Source organism: Bolinopsis microptera, chromosome 11 (genome assembly GCF_026151205.1).
Source record: "Bolinopsis microptera isolate Bmic1 chromosome 11, MBARI_Bmic_1.0, whole genome shotgun sequence".
NCBI lineage: Eukaryota > Metazoa > Ctenophora > Tentaculata > Lobata > Bolinopsidae > Bolinopsis > Bolinopsis microptera.
The window spans coordinates 3,280,134-3,301,813 of NC_087082.1; the positions used below are offsets into that span (position 1 = coordinate 3,280,134).

General features: G+C 43.1%; 2 protein-coding genes across 2 annotated transcripts in view; one reads left to right on the plus strand and one right to left on the minus strand.

The window, feature by feature from the left end:
* Positions 1-21,680, minus strand: part of LOC134823249 (protein RRP5 homolog) — a 118,889-nt gene that overhangs the window by 33,214 nt on the left and 63,995 nt on the right. The window contains exons 12-19 of the mRNA XM_063834645.1: positions 7,902-8,045; positions 6,765-7,651; positions 6,402-6,508; positions 3,641-3,822; positions 3,351-3,463; positions 3,050-3,176; positions 2,580-2,676; positions 2,235-2,390 (exon numbers count right to left, since the gene is read on the minus strand). Of these exons, the coding sequence (XP_063690715.1) occupies positions 2,235-2,390; positions 2,580-2,676; positions 3,050-3,176; positions 3,351-3,463; positions 3,641-3,822; positions 6,402-6,508; positions 6,765-7,651; positions 7,902-8,045 (1,813 nt within the window). The remainder of the gene's footprint in view (positions 1-2,234; positions 2,391-2,579; positions 2,677-3,049; positions 3,177-3,350; positions 3,464-3,640; positions 3,823-6,401; positions 6,509-6,764; positions 7,652-7,901; positions 8,046-21,680) is intronic.
* On the plus strand, positions 4,553-6,241 carry LOC134823336 (uncharacterized). The gene is made up of 3 exons (XM_063834764.1): positions 4,553-5,462; positions 5,667-5,771; positions 5,888-6,241. The coding sequence occupies exons 1-3, from the start codon at positions 4,641-4,643 to the stop codon at positions 5,924-5,926; spliced, it is 966 nt and encodes a 321-aa protein (XP_063690834.1). The 5' UTR covers positions 4,553-4,640; the 3' UTR covers positions 5,927-6,241.

Here is a 21,680-nt window from a genome sequence, read left to right on the forward strand (position 1 = left end):
GTACACTGGGTACTGATCATAGACTTGTTTTGTCTAAGATCAAGCTATCTCTTCGACGAGCAAAAAAGCAACCCAAGAAAACCTGGTATAATTGGGGAGCACTTAAATCGGATGAAGACCTACAGAAGAGATATGCAGTAGAAGTCAAGAATCGGTACTCTGCTCTATGCGAGCAAACCGATGAAAGTGAGGTTACGGAACTGTATGGGCATTTTGTTGATGCGATTGCTGATACCAACAAAGCCATACTGCCTAAGAGAGAGAAGAAGAGACGTGACGATTTCGCGGGTGATCAGCGAGTTCAAAGCGTGCGTACAGCCTTGCAGCAAGCAGAGACTGTCTATCACCGGGATCCTAGTGAAGACAGTCGACTGTCTGTTAAGCTAATAAAAACGGAACTGGATCAGGTGTACCAGGACATCTTTGAAGAAGATCTAGTTGCCAAGGTTAGAAGGGTCGAAATGGCTGCAGACAGATGCAAAAACAAAGAAAGTTGGAATGTCATAAATGAGATAACTGGCAGGAAGGCCAAGGGGGCAACTCAAATAAGGGGCAACGGAGCCGAAGAAAGGAAGAAAAATTGGCTTGGGCATTTCACGAATCTGTTAGGGAGTATACCGGATGTGGAAAACGAGCATCCTAGGATCGAGACTCAATTTGAAGGACTCAACATCAGTACAGAACCTTTTACTGTGGATGAGCTTAAAGCTGCTAAACACAGGATAAAAGAAGGTAAAGCACCAGGTGATGACGGCATACCACCTGAAGTCCTCAAAAGATGCGACCTGGATGAAATCGTGCTGTCCTTCTGCAACAAAGCCCTGACAGATGGTATTGCGCCAGATCAGTGGAGGATAAGTAACATCATCCCGGTTCCCAAAAAGGGAGACTTGACCAACCCTGGAAACTGGAGGGGGATATCTTTGACTTCTCTCGTAGCTAAGACTCTTAATAGAATGGTGCTTAATAGGATCCAGCCGGCTATAGAGGGGGTACTTAGGGACACTCAGAATGGTTTTCGGGAAGGACGGTCCACTACTAGTCACATCTTGGCACTCAGAAGGATTCTAGAGGGGGCCAGACAGAGAAATTTACCGGTAGCTATGGTGTTTGTTGATTTTAAGAAGGCCTTTGATTCACTTCACCGGGGAATTTTGATGCAAATACTAAAGGCCTATGGAATACCGGACAGTATTGTAGATATCATTAATCTTCTCTATGTCAACACGAAGGGCAAAGTTATAACACCAGATGGGGATACCGAGCTATTTGATATCCTGGCAGGAGTTCTTCAAGGGGATACACTAGCACCATACTTGTTCATTATAGCCCTTGACTATTGCATGAGACAAGCCTTAAGCAAGCATCCTGAAATAGGATTTACCATTAAGCCTTATCGGAGTAGGAGAGTCAAGGCGGAGAAGATAACAGACACTGGTTTTGCAGATGACATTGCTCTGATAGCAGATACTGTAAAGGAGGCAGAGATGCTGATGCTAGAGGTAGAAAGAGTTGCTGCTACAGTGGGACTTAAAATGAATGAAGGGAAAACCAAATTCATTACTCAGAACATCGAGAACCCCGATACCATCAAGTCCCTGGGTAACAACACAATAGAGCACGTGGAAGACTTTACCTATCTTGGTTCTAGAATCAGAGACAGTGAGAGTGATATCAGGGTTAGGAAAGGAAGAGCATGGGGAGCATGCCACACTCTCAAAAAACTTTGGAAATCTAACCTTAGAAAGTCTATCAAGACCAGAGTGTTCACAGCACTAGTCGAGTCGGTGCTTCTATACGGTTCTGAGACTTGGACTATGACGAAAAGGCTGGAGAAGATGGTTGATGGTTGCTATACACGAATGTTAAGAATGGCCCTTAACATCAATCAATATCGAGACCATGTCAGCAACCACAGTCTGTATGGTGATCTTCCTAAAGTCAGCTCCAAGATAACCCAACGAAGGCTCAGACTTGCAGGTCATGCTCACCGACATCCGGAGCTGACACTGAACAAACTGATCCTCTGGAAGCCGAGTCATGGGCATACTAACAGGGGGCGACCTTACCTAACACTACTAGATAACCTAAAAGCAGATACTGGGCTGAAATCAGTAGATGAGATAGCTAGACTGATGGAGGACAGAAAGCTGTGGAGAACTGTTGTCAATGGATCTCGGGAATACTACCCGCCTTAAGTCAAGTCAAGTCAAGTCACAGTACTAAGTACTAACCAACAAGGGAGAGATCTATCTTGTTATCTCGGGTACTGAAGACAGTAGCAGTGATACACTGTCCTACAGTGAATCTCTCTGTCCACTTCTCTACCTCCTCCTTGTCAGAAGAGGTCAGTGTGTGCCACAGCCTGGCTTCTACTCCTGGACTCAAACCTACGAAGAGAGGATGGTTAGTATAATTGTAGAGTCCTTACGTACAAAAGAGGTATTTAGTCAAAAATAACAACTGAAATTTATTTGGAGGTACAGGTATAGTTTTTAGAAGCCAAACAGCCGCTGGATCAAACTGCTGAACTTATGTCAGTAGAATTTAAAACATTGAGTTTGAGATGTAAAACTTACTTATCCAGAGGAAACCGGAATGGTCTATACATTTCACGTAACCAGTAATCTGCTGCCCCACCACTAGGGAAGATATCAAGTCCTTTGTTTCATCGACCTAGGTGAAACGAGTAAGAAGATGCAAAAACAAAACGTGGTGAGACCTTTGAAAGCAGAGCAATGTTACAAATGTTTGTATCTTCATAAATTGATCTTATTATATAGGTGAAAGTTTTAAAGTTTCAAACGAAAAAAGCTGAATCGTGAAAAATACCTGTTTGTAGAGGAAATAGCTCGTGTTTCTTCAAAAATGAATATTCATTTTTACATGGTTTGGATCAAATTAAAGTTTGCAGGATAAACCAAGCAATAAACATTGTGGTTCGACCGTGAACTGCGAGTCTATGAGACAAGCAGTTCAGCATAGCTGACGTCATCATATTGATGACGTCACAAAGAGTATGCCTATATTTGGGCATCATGCGCAATACCTTCTCGTTATCCTTGATTTCCCTGACTTTAGTTGAGTTGATGACAGAGTCACGTAGACTAAACTCCCCCATTGATCTCACGTAGTCAGTCCGAGTTATTGGGAGGTAGCGGTGGGTCTTGGAATGCCTAAATTTAATTAATTAATAAATTGTTTAATTGTAATTGGTTATTAAGTCTTATAATCGAGTGGATCTCGAAACAGTCGGTACGATATGGAGTAATCCTAAAAGTGTCAGTCACAATGCTAATTGTCTTTAGTTCAAAAGAGAGATATTCTGCCCGGTTACCAGTAGAACTAACCTGAATCCGATGAGTTTCACATGTAGACTATCGCCATGTTTGTATTCCTTGAGCGGGTTACTACTAGGTTCAGGCGAATCAGTGACTTCTGTGATGTGTACTCTTCCGTTTACCTGTTATAAAGATATTTGAAATATTTATTAAACTTCAAAAATTCTGATCTAAGCTCACGAGTACCTAAATAAAACTAGTGCGATTTACAGTACGTCATGATCATGACAACCAGACATACAGACATCTGGAATGCAAGGAATTACCATTAACAAATCTGACTTGCTAACTCCAAATACCTTCTGACTAAGCTGAACATTGAGCTGAAGTTGCTTTACACTCTTAACAGTGACAGTGTAAACTTCTCCTATATTGATATCGTCAAACTTGATAACATGGTCTTCTCTCTTCCTCTTAAGTTGTGGTTGTGTGGTAACGGTTTCGGGGGTGGGACTCACAAATGAGAGTAACAGTCTCGTACCTGGAGAGTGGGGGCTATAAGTAGTGGTGAGGGTTCCGAGTTTTGTGCACGGATTGGTTAAATGACAGACCAGTTTCAGCTCCCTTAATTCTGCTCAGTATTGCTCAGTATCCATGTTTTGGGACATGCTTTATCATGTTGGTGAGATAATGCCAAGAATCTCTAAAAACGTGGCATCAAAGCATCCAAGCGAGGAGAAGGTTTTGTTAGACAAAGTTCGCTTTATATTACAATTGATGGACGTAATCTGCGATACATTTGAGAATCGATCTCGGATAATTAGTCACGTAAATATACGAATAGTTTAATGGGATCTTCTTTTATGAAAAGGCGTCATGTTCACGCTTCGGAATTGACGTCCGGTTTTTATTTTTACACACCCTGGACCAATCTGGTAAGAATGCTCCCTAAACAATACAAAACAAAACTTATAATTATAATCATATGATATAGTATATAATATAATCTTTAAGTATAAGCCTTTAACTATAATCTCGTTAATATAGATAAGTGTAAGACAATTACCGCAGTTTGATGTGATATTTATCTTTTGTCTTTCGGTGGAATGTATGATGGTGATAAGTCTCACAAATGGCCGCTTACTCGTTGAGATAATTAAGTTTTATAGGCCAAATATTACTATTAAGAAATATTCCTGATAGAAATTCGTGACCATTACCTTTCAGTTTTGATATTATTTACTTCCTACATTTAGTTTATTTATATAATCTTCGTTTGTAGTTTGACCTTGTTCATTGTTGTTCTCAGTATAGCATTTCTACAGAGAAAATATCTCCAGTTAAGGCCCAGATTTCGTGATGAAGTTCGCACTTGGTTTTCTGGAGATCCTACTCTTCACTCTGCATACACTCCCAGTATTATCTACAATAACTGAGGTCATCAACCTGACCGCAGAAAGCTGCTCTAACGCAACCACATTCCAGAAGATACAGGGCTCATTCCAAGCGTACAGCGTGTACATTGACCTGGACGAGGGTATGGACGAGTTTAAACCAATTGTTGTGACCTGTGGACTCAACGCAGCAGTGCCAGAAGAGTGCAAGGAATTAGTTGAGGGTACAATTGAGAACATTTCAATCTCGATGAACGGCACAATTAAAGATCGCATGTACAACGAATACTACAGACCAGACATAAAACAGTTTGGCAGTGCACTTCATTTCGAGCAACACGAGAGAGCAGAAGTTAAGTGCATCACGACTTTAAGCGGAGGAGGTGTACTGGTTTCAAACGAAAAGATCATCAGCGATATAGACGAGCTCCACCCCTTCATGATATTCCCAGCACAACAGGACGTGACAGTGGGAAACTCCTACACTTTAACCTGCAAAACAGATGTGGCAAGAGCGCTGGATGACTTGTCGTGGACGCTGTGGAACGGGGTGGAGGGGTTTGAGACTACAGTGAGTTGCGCTGATGATGACAGGTTCACATGTGGAACTGTGAAGAGGACTGCTACCAACCTGCCCGGGTCGGTCTTGACAGTTTCTACCAGTGAGCTGGAGAATAAAGTCATCTCTAATCCGATAGAGTTCACGTACCGTTGTAATTCAGCAGTTAACCACACCCACCAACATAAGATGATGGGAGAGGCACGCGTCACTGTACACCCCAAAACGGTATAAACTTAATGACGAAAATCAATTTTTTAAGGTCTTGACTCAATTAGGCCCTGCATAATATCTGATTAAATTGTGCTATGATAGCTTTCGTTATATGTTCAATCTTAAGCTATTGATACTTGTTAGGCAATGTCCAGTATACATTTTACAAAACATAACAGACCTATAGTCTCTAGATAATAAAACTTCCATCTCCTTCAGAGCAAAGCTATGGGAATAGGACTGGGTGTAACAGCTGGTATTTTAGTGCTAGGTGCTATCATAGCTGCTGCAGTTATCATATTCAAACGATCTAAACTCACCACGGTAAGTTATACTATTGTCTATTACAATAGGATTACAGACTGGGTACCTTACATCACGTGACAGGTAATAGTTTTGTGAAGCAACATGAAACTATTTTTGACGATCATTTTCCGCAGGTTATGATGTACGGCAAGCTGGAAGAAACAGACGCATAGTGAACATCACAGAGCGCCTGCTGCACTGAGACCGCCAATCTTGAGAGGAATTTAATCGAGCGAGCATAATATTGGACGTTATAATTGTTGTTTCGGCATTTGTTAATTTCTTAATCTTGTCTTATCTTGTCTTATCTTGTCTGTTAAACGATTGTTTAATAGTTTATCGTGATGTAGATTGTAGAGCCATAAAGAGATTGGACGGTATTGCAGTTATAGTTGTATTTAGTACAATTTGTATTTATATTTAGAAATATACTTAATTCAATGTTTTCTATCTATGAAATTGGTGATGATATCAGTGAAACCTGATTATACCCGATCCAAATCAATATTTGATAACATTTTATGACTTTTTAAACTAAAATGTGTAATCCTTACTTCCCGAAAACTTAACATTTGTCCAAATACAAATTGAAAACAAACTACAACTATAATGTCCACGAGATAATAAGTACAGACTGACTGGTCTTACCTTTCTTGTCCCTGCTGATAGTGACTGTTTGTTCATCACCACACTTGACATCCTTGTAACTGCTTCCTTGATCACTGAGATGAGCTCTGCGGTGCACGTACCCAAACCTTGTAAAGTTAAATGCTGTTAAAGCGAGATACTTATTATCATAAGCTGTAGAACCCTAAGTATCAGAGGTATATGATATTTCGACAGAAATGTCACAATTCTTCTTGGTACATACAAATATTAACCCAATGATCAAGATCATTAGCTAACATGGTAACATTTGGACTATAAAACATATTTAAGTCACAAACATGGCCTAAACATCAAAAAAACTGATCATAAAGATTTCTGAGATGAAATCACAAAAGCACAAACCTGTGATCAGCCCCAGGTAAAACAACTACAAAGTAATCTTCAGTCGTTAACACTACAGTGGCAGACATCTCAGCTCCTTTAGTCAACTTCTTCCTCTTTCCCCTTCCCTCGACACTCTCCACCAGTTCCGGCTCCAGAGACAGATAATACGTTCCTGCACTGTGATCCAAAACAACCCCTTTCCTCTTATCTCCAGCCTTTAGCTCGCCCTCAGCACAGGTTCTATCAACCATCACTGGCGCTTCTCCAACTTTTACTTCGTACCATTTCTCTGATACGCTCTCAATGTTACATTCCACTATAGATCCCGCAGGTTGGTCCACGGTATCTGCAAATGTGTCCAGTTCCTTGAAATACCCCTCCAATAGTTTAGATCCTGTTAAAGACGGTTCTGACCCCACGTCGGAGTGCTTTAAACTGACCAACAAACGCTCCTTTTCCGTATCTATGTTGGTTATCTTGCACATAACCGTCTCTCCTAAACTGTAAACATCTTTGGGGTTGCTGACGAAATTGTCAGCCAGGCAAGCTTTAGGACACAACCCAACTAAACCGTTACCGATCTCAATAAAACAGCCATAGTCTTGGAAATCCTTGATGTAGCCCACGATAAAATCTCCCACTGACAGGTCTGAGATTTTGGGCATTTCCTTGAAACTTTTGGCCCAGCAGACGATGGACGATTTGGCGGTAACATTAACCTTCTTCATTTTCTTGCTGATTACAAGGACTGGTTCAATCTTGGAACCTGGCTGGAGATGTTTGGTTTTCTGATCAGACAGTGTGGCGTAATCTGATAGGTGGTGGGTTGGGAGGAATGCTTCTTCTTTAGTAGCGTCTAGTTGTACTATAAAGCCCTCGATTACACCTTTAGCACGTGACAGTACCTGCAATAGTGTCATCAGTGTTTGTAAGGATACAAACAGCATCGGTATGTAGTAAGGATAATGGTAGAGCTGAGTTTAACAGATACGGACAGTCAATTGCCAGCTTTACAGATGGTTCCACCCTGTGTGATTACGACAGCGCTATAACCCTAACTCATGATAACCTTGTCGTGATATAGTGCTGTCATAACGAAGTGCCGATTTATTTAAGTCTAAAATGTGAAACAATAGGAAAGAATGTTTATCTTACTGTGCAGGAGTGAATTTGTCCTCGTCTAGCCCATCTGGCGGACTTTTCTTCGCTGTTTTTAGTGTCAAATTCCTCCAGTAGGTTCAAACTTAGAGACAGCTTCTCTTTCTCTGGGTTCACGTGGACGACTCGGCAAGAAAGAACCTGCAATGAAAGTCATGAGATGACACCTACACAGGACTTCTCGGAGAAAGGAAGATGGACAGTATAAAAAAACCCGGTATAGCGGTTAACGTGATCTAGGCTCTAAGTATCTGTACTACTCCAGTAGCAGGGAGGTGTTGAGTGTGCACTTCACTGCATAGAGTTTTTTGCTACTGAATCGGGTTAAATAGGTCATTGGTAACTCAAATCACCGAGGGGGGGATTTTGTGTCGCTAGTCCCAACCCTGTGGAGCCACGCCCATATTTCATATCAGGTGCGTATATGGGTAATATGTATCTCAGCTTCTGAAGGTCTTAGAGACTCAAACTTGAGTTTAAAATGACCGCAATGCACATGTTTATATTAGTACTATGAAGGTCATGAAAGCCCAAAATGCTTATTTTTGGAAAAAATTCAGAAAAACCGATTTTCACTTGAGCATGAGTAAAAAATCTACTCTAGAAATTTTGTGAAAATCGAGTAAGCAGTTCACTGTCTACAAGATTTCTAAACACAGGGTCCTCTGTTAGGTCATTCTGAATCAGAATTGATAAAGTAAGCAAATTCTATAGGTAGTTTCAACCTTGTGGAGCCACGCCCATATTTCATATCATGTGCGTATATGGGAAATATGTATCTCAGCTTTTAAAGGTCTTAGAGACTCAAAGTTGAGTTTAAAATGACCGCAATGCACATGTTTATATTGGTACTAAGAAGGTCACGAAAGACCAAAATGCTTATTTTTGGAAAAAATTCAGAAAAACTGATTTTCACAAGCGAAAAATCTACTCTAGAAGTTAAGTGAAATCGAGTGTGAAGTTCAGTGTCTACAACGTTTATAAACACAGGATCCTTTGTAAGATCATTCTGAATCAGAATTGATAAGGTACGCAAATTCTATTAGTAGTTTCAACCCTAGGGTGCAAGACTCCTAAATTACCCCAGGCGCAAATATATGACTTTTCTATCTCGGCTTCTGAACGTAGTAGGGGCCTCTCTTTGAGCTTAAACTAACTACAATGGCCACATTTATATACCGACTATAAAGCACAAAGCAACTTAGGGTCTATAGAGCTTAGTTTTTAGAAATTCATTAAAAACTATTTTAACCTTCATTGCATCATCTCAAGTCTCTACCCAGCTACCACCAGTACGTTATAATTTTAGATCTTTCTAGCAACCTCTGATATGAATGCTACCTCTTCCTCTATCCAGCTACTATACCACCAATTCCAGCTGTTTTCACCTACTTCGGCTACCTCTATTTAGTTACTACCAAGAATCCTCCAACTTCTACTATTTCTAGCAATCTTAGCTTAGGCTAGTGGACTACTTCTTGCCCTATCTAGCAACCATCAGAAACAGCAAATTTCCTCTTCCTTAATGAGCTGGAAATTGTTGGATGCAGCGGAGGTAGCACTCATATCAGAGGTTACAAGATCTAAAATTATTATAACTTATGGTGGTAGCTGGGTAGAGTTGACATGGAGTTAGCAGAAAGTAGCTAGAAGTAGATTCTGCTACATGAGGTTGGATTCAAGTTGATTAGCCACAATAGCCGAGCAGTACTGGAGAGAGCCCCAGAGAGGGAGCTGAAGGCTCACGGCAGCCTAAGATAGCTGGAAGGAGCTTCTGAAACTGAGTATTTTCGCAGTTATACCAAAATTAAAGTTAGGTGGTATGTGCTGATCCATAAATGTTATCCGAATGTGTTCTTGTTGAACGTTTTACTGTGCTGCAAATATCTCTAAGACTTTTTTAGCCCGAGATATCATTATTAAGTACATGTTTGATCATGTTACTATCTTATGATGCATGAAGGTTAAAACAGTTTTTAATGAATTTCTAAAAACTAAGCTCTATAGACCTTATGTTGCTTTATAGTCGGTATATAAATTTGGCCATTGTAGTTGGTTTGAGCTCAAAGAGAGGCCCCTACAACGTTCAGAAGCCGAGATAGAAAAGCCATATATTTGCGCCTGGGGGTAATTTAGGAGTTTTACACCCTAGGGTTGAAACTACTAATAGAATTTGCGTACCTTATCAATTCTGATTCAGAATGATCTTATAAAGGATCCTGTGTTGTAGACACTGAACTTCACACTCGATTTCACTTCTAGAGTAGATTTTTTGCTTGTGAAAATCAGTTTTTCTGAATTTTTTCCAAAAATAAGCATTTTGGTCTTTCGTGACCTTCTTAGTACCAATATAAACATGTGCATTGCGGTCATTTTAAACTCAACTTTGAGTCTCTAAGACCTTCAGAAGCTGAGATAAAAATTTCCCATATACGCACATGATATGAAATATGGGCGTGGCTACACAAGGTTTAAACTACCTATAGAATTTGCTTACTTTATCAATTCTGATTCAGAATGACCTAACAGAGGACCCTGTGTTTAGAAATCTTGTAGACAGTGAACTGCTTACTCGATTTTCACAAAATTTCTAGAGTAGATTTTTTACTCATGCTCAAGTGAAAATCGGTTTTTCTGAATTTTTTCCAAAAATAAGCATTTTGGGCGTTCATGACCTTCATAGTACTAATATAAACATGTGCATTGCGGTCATTTTAAACTCAAGTTTGAGTCTCTAAGACCTTCAGAAGCTGAGATACATATTACCCATATACGCACCTGATATGAAATATGGGCGTGGCTCCACAGGGTTGGGACTAGCGACACAAAATCCCCCCCTCGGTGATTTGAGTTACCAATGACCTATTTAACCCGATTCAGTAGCAAAAAACTCTATGCAGTGAAGTGCACACTCAACACCTCCCTGCTACTGGAGTATACCCTCTCAAATCCAATGTCCAACCTTCCGTTCGTCCCATACTTTTCGCGAATATTCTCTCGCGCCGAGAAAAGCGGGATTCGATGTCGAACTTTTCCCCCCATAATTCGCTAATTCTACACGGATCGTGTAATGTATTCGCGTGATGACAAATTTTCAGCGAATACGTCTCCGCGCGTTCCGCTTTAGAATTTAAAATGTGACTGCCCCGGCCGACCACGTTCAGAAGACGTTTCCCTGAAATGTGTATGCGATTTTGTATGCGATTTGCGCGCCGCACGTACGTTAAAATAATTATATTTGTAGAATTTATGACGGTAACCCTTCAAAAGTCAAAATAAACTGCTCGTATATTTATAGACACTTATGATATGAATAACTAAATAACACCTTGAACCCAACTTGGAACCACATCCAAGGGCCGCACCGACCCCAAAAAAGCTATAATTCAAGTCAAAAATCTTTACTCGGCCCTGTATGTGATTTGTGTTCCGGGGTAGTGGACAGATATTTTAGTGGTTGAATAGCTAGTACATAGTACCTATCCCAAACCATCATAAAAACCAAGTTTTGTTCTCTCAACCCACTCAGGCCATTCCCAGGGGCCACACATAACCCAAAATAGCTGAAATCCAGGTCAAATCCCATACATACAAATCCAGACTAAGAATCTTTACCCCCGTATGCGATTTATGTTCCGGGGTAGGTGGCCCATATTATAGTATAAAAATGGGTACTACCTATCCCAAACCATCATAAAAACCAAGTTTCGACCTCTCAAACCACTCAGGCCACTCCCAGGAGCCACGCCCATCCCAAAATAGCTGAAATCCAGCAGAAATCCCATACAAATTCAAACTGAGAATCTTTACCCCCGTATGCGATTTATGTTCCGGGGTAGGTGGCCCATGTTTTAGTATAAAAATGGGTACTACCTATCCCAAACCTCTCAAACCACTCAGGCCACTCCCAGGGGCCACGCCCATCACAAAATAGCTGAAATACTGGTCAAATCCCATACAAATTCAGACTGAGAATCTTTACCCCCGTATGCGATTTATGTTCCGGGGAAGGTGGCCCATGTTTCAGTATAAAAATGGGTACTGCCTATCCCAAACCATCATAAAAACCAAGTTTCGACCTCTCAACCCACTCAGGCCGCCCCCAGGGGCCACGCCCATCACAAAATTGCTGAAATCCAGCTAAAATCCAGACTGAGAATCTTTACCCCCGTATGGAATTTATGTTCCGGGGTAGGTGGCCCATGTTTTAGAACAAAAATGGGTAATACCTATCCCAAACCATCATAAAAACTAAGTTTCGACCTCTCAAACCACTCAGGCCACTCCCAGGAGCCACGCCCATCCCAAAATAGCTGAAATCTAGCTGAAATCCCATACAAATTCAGACTGAGAATCTTTACCCCCGTATGCGATTTATGTTCCGGGGTAGGTGGCCCATTTTTTAGTATAAAAATGGGTACTACCTATCCCAAACCATCATAAAAACCAAGTTTCGACCTCTCAAACCACTCAGGCCGCTCCCAGGGGCCACGCCCATCCCAAAATTGCTGAAATCCAGCTAAAATCCAGACTGAGAATCTTTACCACCGTATGCGATTTATGTTCCGGGGTAGGTGGCCCATGTTTCAGTATAAAAATGAGTACTACCTATCCCAAACCATCATAAAAACCAAGTTTCGACCCCTCAAACCACTCAGGCCGCTCCCAGGGGCCACGCCCATCCCAAAATTGCTGAAATCCAGCTAAAATCCAGACTGAGAATCTTTACCCCCGTATGCGATTTATGTTCGAGGGTAGGTGGCCCATGTTCTAGTATAAAAATGGGTACTACCTATCCCAAACCATCATAAAAACCAAGTTTCGACCCCTCAAACCACTAAGGCCGCTCCCAGGGGCCACGCCCATCCCAAAACTGCTGAAATCCAGCTAAAATCCAGACTGAGAATCTTTACCCCCGAATTTATGTTCCGGGGTAGGTGGCCCATGTTCTAGTATAAAAATGGGTACTACCTATCCCAAACCATCATAAAAACCAAGTTTCGACCTCTCAACCCACTCAGGCCGCTCCCAGGGGCCACGCCCATCCCAAAATTGCTGAAATCCAGCTAAAATCCAGACTGAGAATCTTTACCCCCGTATGCGATTTATGTTCCGGGGTAGGTGGCCCATGTTCTAGTATAAAAATGGGTACTACCTATCCCAAACCATCATAAAAACCAAGTTTCGACCTCTCAAACCACTCAGGCCACTCCCAGGAGCCACGCCCAATCCAAAATTCTAAAATTGCTGAAATCCAGCTAAAATCCAGACTGAGAATCTTTACCCCCGTATGCGTTTTATGTTCCGGGGTAGGTGGGACATGTTTTAGTTTAAAAATGGGTACTACCTATCCCAAACCATAATAAAAACCAAGTTTCGACCTCTCAAACCACTCAGGCCGCTCCCAGGGGCCACGCCCATCCCAAAATTGCTGAAATCCAGCTAAAATCAAGACTGAGAATCTTGACCCCCGTATGCGATTTATGTTCCAGGGTAGGTGGCCCATGTTCTAGTATAAAAATGGGTACTACCTATCCCAAACCATCATAAAAACCAAGTTTCGACCTCTCAACCCACTCAGGCCGCTCCCAGGGGCCACGCCCATCCCAAAATTGCTGAAATCCAGCTAAAATCCAGACTGAGAATCTTTACCCCCGTATGCGATTTATGTTCCGGGGTAGGTGGCCCATGTTCTAGTATAAAAATGGGTACTACCTATCCCAAACCATCATAAAAACCAAGTTTCGACCTCTCAAACCACTCAGGCCACTCCCAGGAGCCACGCCCAATCCAAAATTCTAAAATTGCTGAAATCCAGCTAAAATCCAGACTGAGAATCTTTACCCCCGTATGCGATTTATGTTCCGGGGTAGGTGGGACATGTTTTAGTTTAAAAATGGGTACTACCTATCCCAAACCATCATAAAAACCAATTTTCGACCTCTCAAACCACTCAGGCCGCTCCCAGGGGCCACGCCCATCCCAAAATTGCTGAAATCCAGCTAAAATCCAGACTGAGAATCTTTACCCCCGTATGCGATTTATGTTCCAGGGTAGGTGGCCCATGTTCTAGTATAAAAATGGGTACTGCCTATCCCAAACCATCATAAAAACCAAGTTTCGACCTCTCAACCCACTCAAGCCGCTCCCAGGGGCCACGCCCATCCCAAAATTGCTGAAATCCAGCTAAAATCAAGACTGAGAATCTTGACCCCCGTATGCGATTTATGTTCCAGGGTAGGTGGCCCATGTTCTAGTATAAAAATGGGTACTACCTATCCCAAACCATCATAAAAACCAAGTTTCGACCTCTCAACCCACTCAGGCCGCTCCCAGGGGCCACGCCCATCCCAAAATTGCTGAAATCCAGCTAAAATCCAGACTGAGAATCTTTACCCCCGTATGCGATTTATGTTCCGGGGTAGGTGGCCCATGTTCTAGTATAAAAATGGGTACTACCTATCCCAAACCATCATAAAAACCAAGTTTCGACCTCTCAAACCACTCAGGCCACTCCCAGGAGCCACGCCCAATCCAAAATTCTAAAATTGCTGAAATCCAGCTAAAATCCAGACTGAGAATCTTTACCCCCGTATGCGATTTATGTTCCGGGGTAGGTGGGACATGTTTTAGTTTAAAAATGGGTACTACCTATCCCAAACCATCATAAAAACCAAGTTTCGACCTCTCAAACCACTCAGGCCGCTCCCAGGGGCCACGCCCATCCCAAAATTGCTGAAATCCAGCTAAAATCCAGACTGAGAATCTTTACCCCCGTATGCGATTTATGTTCCAGGGTAGGTGGCCCATGTTCTAGTATAAAAATGGGTACTGCCTATCCCAAACCATCATAAAAACCAGGTTTCGACCTCTCAACCCACTCAGGCCGCTCCCAGGGGCCACGCCCATCCCAAAATTGATGAAATCCAGCTAAAATCCAGACTGAGAATCTTTACCCCCGTATGCGATTTATGTTCCGGGGTAGGTGGCCCATGTTCTAGTATAAAAATGGGTTCTACCTATCACAAACCATCATAAAAACCAAGTTTCGACCTCTCAAACCACTCAGGCCGCTCCCAGGGGCCACGCCAATCCCAAAATTGCTGAAATCCAGCTAAAATACAGACTGAGAATCTTTACCCCCGTATGCGATTTATGTTCCGGGGTAGGTGGCCCATGTTCTAGTATAAAAATGGGTACTGCCTATCCCAAACCATCATAAAAACCAAGTTTCGACCTCTCAACCCACTCAGGCCGCTCCCAGGGGCCACGCCCATCCCAAAATTGCTGAAATCCAGCTAAAATCCAGACTGAGAATCTTGACCCCCGTATGCGATTTATGTTCCAGGGTAGGTGGCCCATGTTCTAGTATAAAAATGGGTACTGCCTATCCCAAACCATCATAAAAATCAAGTTTCGACCTCTCAAACCACTCAGGCCGCTCCCAGGGGCCACGCCCATCCCAAAATTGCTGAAATCCAGCAAAAATCCAGACTGAGAATCTTTACCCCCGTATGCGATTTATGTTCCGGGGTAGGTGGCCCATGTTCTAGTATAAAAATGGGTACTACCTATCCCAAACCATCATAAAAACCAAGTTTCGACCTCTCAAACCACTCAGGCCGCTCCCAGGGGCCACGCCCATCACAAAATTGCTGAAATCCAGCTAAAATACAGACTGAGAATCTTTACCCCCGTATGCGATTTATGTTCCGGGGTAGGTGGCCCATGTTCTAGTATAAAAATGGGTACTACCTATCCCAAACCATCATAAAAACCAAGTTTCGACCTCTCAAACCACTCAGGCCGCTCCCAGAGGCCACGTTCATCCCAAAATTGCTGAAATCCAGCTAAAATCCAGACTGAGAATCTTTACCCCCGTATGCGATTTATGTTCCGGGGAAGGTGGCCCATGTTCTAGTATAAAATGGGTACTGCCTATCCCAAACCATCATAAAAACCAAGGTTCGACCTCTCAACCCACTCAGGCCGCTCCCAGGGGCCACGCCCATCCCAAAATTGCTGAAATCCAGCTAAAATCCAGACTGAGAATCTTTACCCCCGTATGCGATTTATGTTCAGGGGTAGGTGGCCCATGTTTTAGTATAAAAATGGGTACTACCTATCCCAAACCATCATAAAAACCAAGTTTCGACCTCTCAAACCCCTCAGGCCACACCCAGGAGCCACGCCCATCCCAAAATTGCTGAAATCCAGCTAAAATCAAGACTGAGAATCTTGACCCCCGTATGCGATTTATGTTCCGGGGTAGGTGGCCCATGTTCTAGTATAAAAATGGGTACTACCTATCCCAAACCATCATAAAAACCAAGTTTCGACCTCTCAAACCACTCAGGCCGCTCCCAGGGCCAGGGGCCACGCCCATCACAAAATTGCTGAAATCCAGCTAAAATACAGACTGAGAATCTTTACCCCCGTATGCGATTTATGTTCCGGGGTAGGTGGCCCATGTTCTAGTATAAAAATGGGTACTACCTATCCCAAACCATCATAAAAACCAAGTTTCGACCTCTCAAACCACTCAGGCCGCTCCCAGAGGCCACGTTCATCCCAAAATTGCTGAAATCCAGCTAAAATCCAGACTGAGAATCTTTACCCCCGTATGCGATTTATGTTCCGGGGTAGGTGGCCCATGTTCTAGTATAAAAATGGGTACTGCCTATCCCAAACCATCATAAAAACCAAGGTTCGACCTCTCAACCCACTCAGGCCGCTCCCAGGGGCCACGCCCATCCCAAAATTGCTGAAATCCAGCTAAAATCCAGACTGAGAATCTTTACCCCCGTATGCGATTTATGTTCAGGGGTAGGTGGCCCATGTTTTAGTATAAAAATGGGTACTACCTATCCCAAACCATCATAAAAACCAAGTTTCGACCTCTCAAACCCCTCAGGCCACTCCCAGGAGCCACGCCCATCCCAAAATAGCTGAAATTGAGCTCAAATCCCATACAAATTCAGACTGAGAATCTTTACCCCCGTATGCGATTTATGTTCCGGGGTAGGTGGCCCATGTTTTAGTATAAAAATGGGTACTACCTATCCCAAACCATCATAAAAACCAAGTTTCGACCTCTCAAACCCCTCAGGCCACTCCCAGGAGCCACGCCCATCCCAAAATAGCTGAAATCGAGCTCAAATCCCATACAAATTCAGACTGAGAATCTTTACCCCCGTATGCGATTTATGTTCCGGGGTTGGTGGCCCATGTTTTAGTATAAAAATGGGTACTACCTATCCCAAACCATCATAAAAACCAAGTTTCGACCTCTCAAACCACTCACGCCACTCCCAGGGGCCACGCCCATCCCAAAATTGCTGAAATCCAGCTAAAATCCAGACTGAGAATCTTTACCCCCGTATGCGATTTATGTTCCGGGGTAGGTGGCCCATGTTCTAGTATAAAAATGGGTACTACCTATCCCAAACCATCATAAAAACCAAGTTTCGACCTCTCAAACCCCTCAGGCCACTCCCAGGAGCCACGCCCATCCCAAAATAGCTGAAATCGAGCTCAAATCCCATACAAATTCAGACTGAGAATCTTTACCCCCGTATGCGATTTATGTTCCGGGGTTGGTGGCCCATGTTTTAGTATAAAAATGGGTACTACCTATCCCAAACCATCATAAAAACCAAGTTTCGACCTCTCAAACCACTCACGCCACTCCCAGGGGCCAAGCCCATCACAAAATAGCTGAAATCATGGTCAAATCCCATACAAATTCAGACTGAGAATCTTTACCCCCGTATGCGATTTATGTTCCGGGGTAGGTGGCCCATGTTTCAGTATAAAAATGGGTACTGCCTATCCCAAACCATCATAAAAACCAAGTTTCGACCTCTCAACCCACTCAGGCCGCTCCCAGGGGCCACGCCCATCCCAAAATTGCTGAAATCCAGCTAAAATCCAGACTGAGAATCTTTACCCCCGTATGCGATTTATGTTCCGGGGTAGGTGGCCCATGTTTTAGTATAAAAATGGGTACTACCTATCCCAAACCATCATAAAAACCAAGTTTCGACCTCTCAAACCACTCAGGCCACTCCCAGGAGCCACGCCCATCCCAAAATAGCTCAAATCCAGCTCAAATCCCATACAAATTCAGACTGAGAATCTTTACCCCCGTATGCAATTTATGTTCCGGGGTAGGTGGCCCATGTTTTAGTATAAAAATGGGTACTGCCTATCCCAAACCATATTAAAAACCAAGTTTCGACCTCTCAACCCACTCAGGCCGCTCCCAGGGGCCACGCCCATCCCAAAATTGCTGAAATCCAGCTAAAATCCAGACTGAGAATCTTTTCCACCGTATGCGATTTATGTTCCGGGGTAGGTGGCCCATGTTTCAGTATAAAAATGGGTACTGCCTATCCCAAACCATCATAAAAACCAAGTTTCGACCTCTCAACCCACTCAGGCCGCTCCCAGGGGCCACGCCCATCCCAAAATTCCAAAATTGCTGAAATCCAGCTAAAATCCAGACTGAGAATCTTTACCCCCGTATGCGATTTATGTTCCGGGGTAGGTGGCCCATGTTTTAGTATAAAAATGGGTACTACCTATCCCAAACCATCATAAAAACCAAGTTTCGACCTCTCAAACCACTCAGGCCGCTCCCAGGGGCCACGCCCATCCCAAAATTGCTGAAATCCAGCTAAAATCCAGACTGAGAATCTTTACCCCCGTATGCGATTTATGTTTCGGGGTAGGTGGCCCATGTTCTAGTATAAAAATGGGTACTGCCTATCCCAAACCATCATAAAAACCAAGTTTCGACCTCTCAAACCACTCAGGCCACTCCCAGGGGCAACGCCCAACCCAAAATAGCTGAAATCCTGGTCAAATCAAGACTGAGAATCTTTACCCCCGTATGCGATTTATTTTCCGGGGTAGGTGGCCCATGTTTTAGTGTAAAAATGGGTACCTACTACCTATCCCAAACCATCATAAAAACCAATTTCCGACCTCTCAACTCACTCAGGCCACTCCCAGAGGCTACGCCTATCCCAAAATAGCTGAAATTCAGGTCAAATCAAGAATGAGAATCTTTGCACCTGTAGGGGATTTAAGTTCCGGGGTATTCTTTTTGGTATGACTTACTATCACCACTCATTCGAGGAATATGTTAAATCAAAGAATATTCATGTTCATTTTTTTCGAATGAAGGTTCATTATCGCATTTTTTAAATAGTTTTGATAATCAGATCGAGCCAAATTTTATAGGATTGTATTTGGCCATTCAAATTACGTTCGATCTGAAAAAATGAGAGTTGTAGCTTCTCAGATGTCCGAGATACGAGGCATAACGAGTTTATTCATTACGTGTGATCAGGTGATTGGATTACCTGTTCAGGTGATTAGATTGCCCCGTTAAATTGCAAGGGAACCCAATCAAGGTGTCCTATCACATAATCACCCAATCAATTTTGTTAACGAGATACATTCAATGCGTCATTTCAACTCCGATTGACCTCAATTTTTCAGATCAGATGCAACAATTAAATATCTACAGTAATCTGAAATAAATGGGCGTCTAGTATGTCTGGAAAGAACAATATAGGTGATTTAATATTATATGGACGTAGGCCGTAGTCTAAATATTCAAATTTTCAAACATTGGCGACGGAATCCTCGAATGAGTATTTACAGCATGCCATCTGCAAAGTTACAGGTCCATAATATGAAACACGGTGGTGGTGTAAGACCCAACATATGTAACGTTAGTTTTGCCCCAACCCCTGTAGCTTTTCTGGGTTAGGCGTGGCCCCTGGGAGTGGCCTGAGTGGGTTGGGAGGTCGAAACTTGATTTTTATGATGGTTTGGGATAGGCAGTACCCATTTTTATACTAAAACATGGGCCACCTACCCTGGAACATAAATCGCATACGGGGGTAAAGATTCTCAGTCTGGATTTGTATGGGATTTGACCTGGATTTGAGCTATTTTGGGATGGGCGTGGCCCCTGGGAGTGGCCCCTGGGAGTGGCCTGAGTGGATTGAGAGGTCGAAACTTGGTTTTTATGATGGTTTGGGATAGTCAGTACCCATTTTTATACTAAAACATGGGCCACCTACCCCGGAACATAAATCGCATACGGGGGTAAAGATTTTCAATCTTGATTTTACCAGGATTTCAGCTATTTTGGGATGGGCGTGGCCCCTGGGAGTGGCCTGAGTGGTTTGCGAGGTCGAAACTTGGTTTTTATGATGGTTTGGGATAGGCAGTACCCATTTTTATAATAAAACATGGGCCACCTACCCCGGAACATAAATCGCATACGGGGGTAAAGATTCTCAGTCTGGATTTGTATGGGATTTGACCTGGATTTCAGCTATTTTGGGATGGGCGTGGTCCCTGGGAGTGGCCTAAGTGGTTTGAGAGTTCAAAACTTGGTTTTTATGATGTTTGGGATAGGCAGTACCCATTTTTATACTAAAACATGGGCCACCTACCCCGGAACATAAATCGCATACGGGGGTAAAGATTTTCAATCTTGATTTTACCAGGATTTCAGCTATTTTGGGATGGGCGTGGCCCCTGGGAGTGGCCTGAGTGGGTTGGGAGGTCGAAACTTGATTTTTATGATGGTTTGGGATAGGCAGTACCCATTTTTATACTAGAACATGGGCCACCTACCCCGGAACATAAATCGCATACGGGGGTAAAGATTTTCAATCTTGATTTTACCAGGATTTCAGCTATTTTGGGATGGGCGTGGCCCCTGGGAGTGGCCTGAGTGGGTTGGGAGGTCGAAACTTGATTTTTATGATGGTTTGGGATAGGCAGTACCCATTTTTATACTAAAACATGGGCCACCTACCCCGGAACATAAATCGCATACGGGGGTAAAGATTTTCAATCTTGATTTTACCAGGATTTCAGCTATTTTGGGATGGGCGTGGCCCCTGGGAGTGGCCTGAGTGGGTTGGAGGTCGAAACTTGATTTTTATGATGGTTTGGGATAGGCAGTACCCATTTTTATACTAAAACATGGGCCACCTACCCCGGAACATAAATCGCATACGGGGGTAAAGATTTTCAATCTTGATTTTACCAGAATTTCAGCTATTTTGGGATGGGCGTGGCCCCTGGGAGTGGCCTGAGTGGGTTGGGAGGTCGAAACTTGATTTTTATGATGGTTTGGGATAGGCAGGTACCCATTTTTATACTAAAACATGGGCCACCTACCCCGGAACATAAATCGCATACGGGGGTAAAGATTTTCAATCTTGATTTTACCAGGATTTCAGCTATTTTGGGATGGGCGTGGCCCCTGGGAGTGGCCTGAGTGGGTTGGGAGGTCGAAACTTGATTTTTATGATGGTTTGGGATAGGCAGTACCCATTTTTATACTAAAACATGGGCCACCTACCCCGGAACATAAATCGCATACGGGGGTAAAGATTTTCAATCTTGATTTTACCAGGATTTCAGCTATTTTGGGATGGGCGTGGCCCCTGGGAGTGGCCTGAGTGGGTTGGGAGGTCGAAACTTGATTTTTATGATGGTTTGGGATAGGCAGTACCCATTTTTATACTAAAACATGGGCCACCTACCCCGGAACATAAATCGCATACGGGGGTAAAGATTCTCAGTCTGGATTTGTATGGGATTTGACCTGGATTTCAGCTATTTTGGGATGGGCGTGGCCCCTGGGAGTGGCCTGAGTGGTTTGCGAGGTCGAAACTTGGTTTTTATGATGGTTTGGGATAGGCAGTACCCATTTTTATACTAAAACATGGGCCACCTACC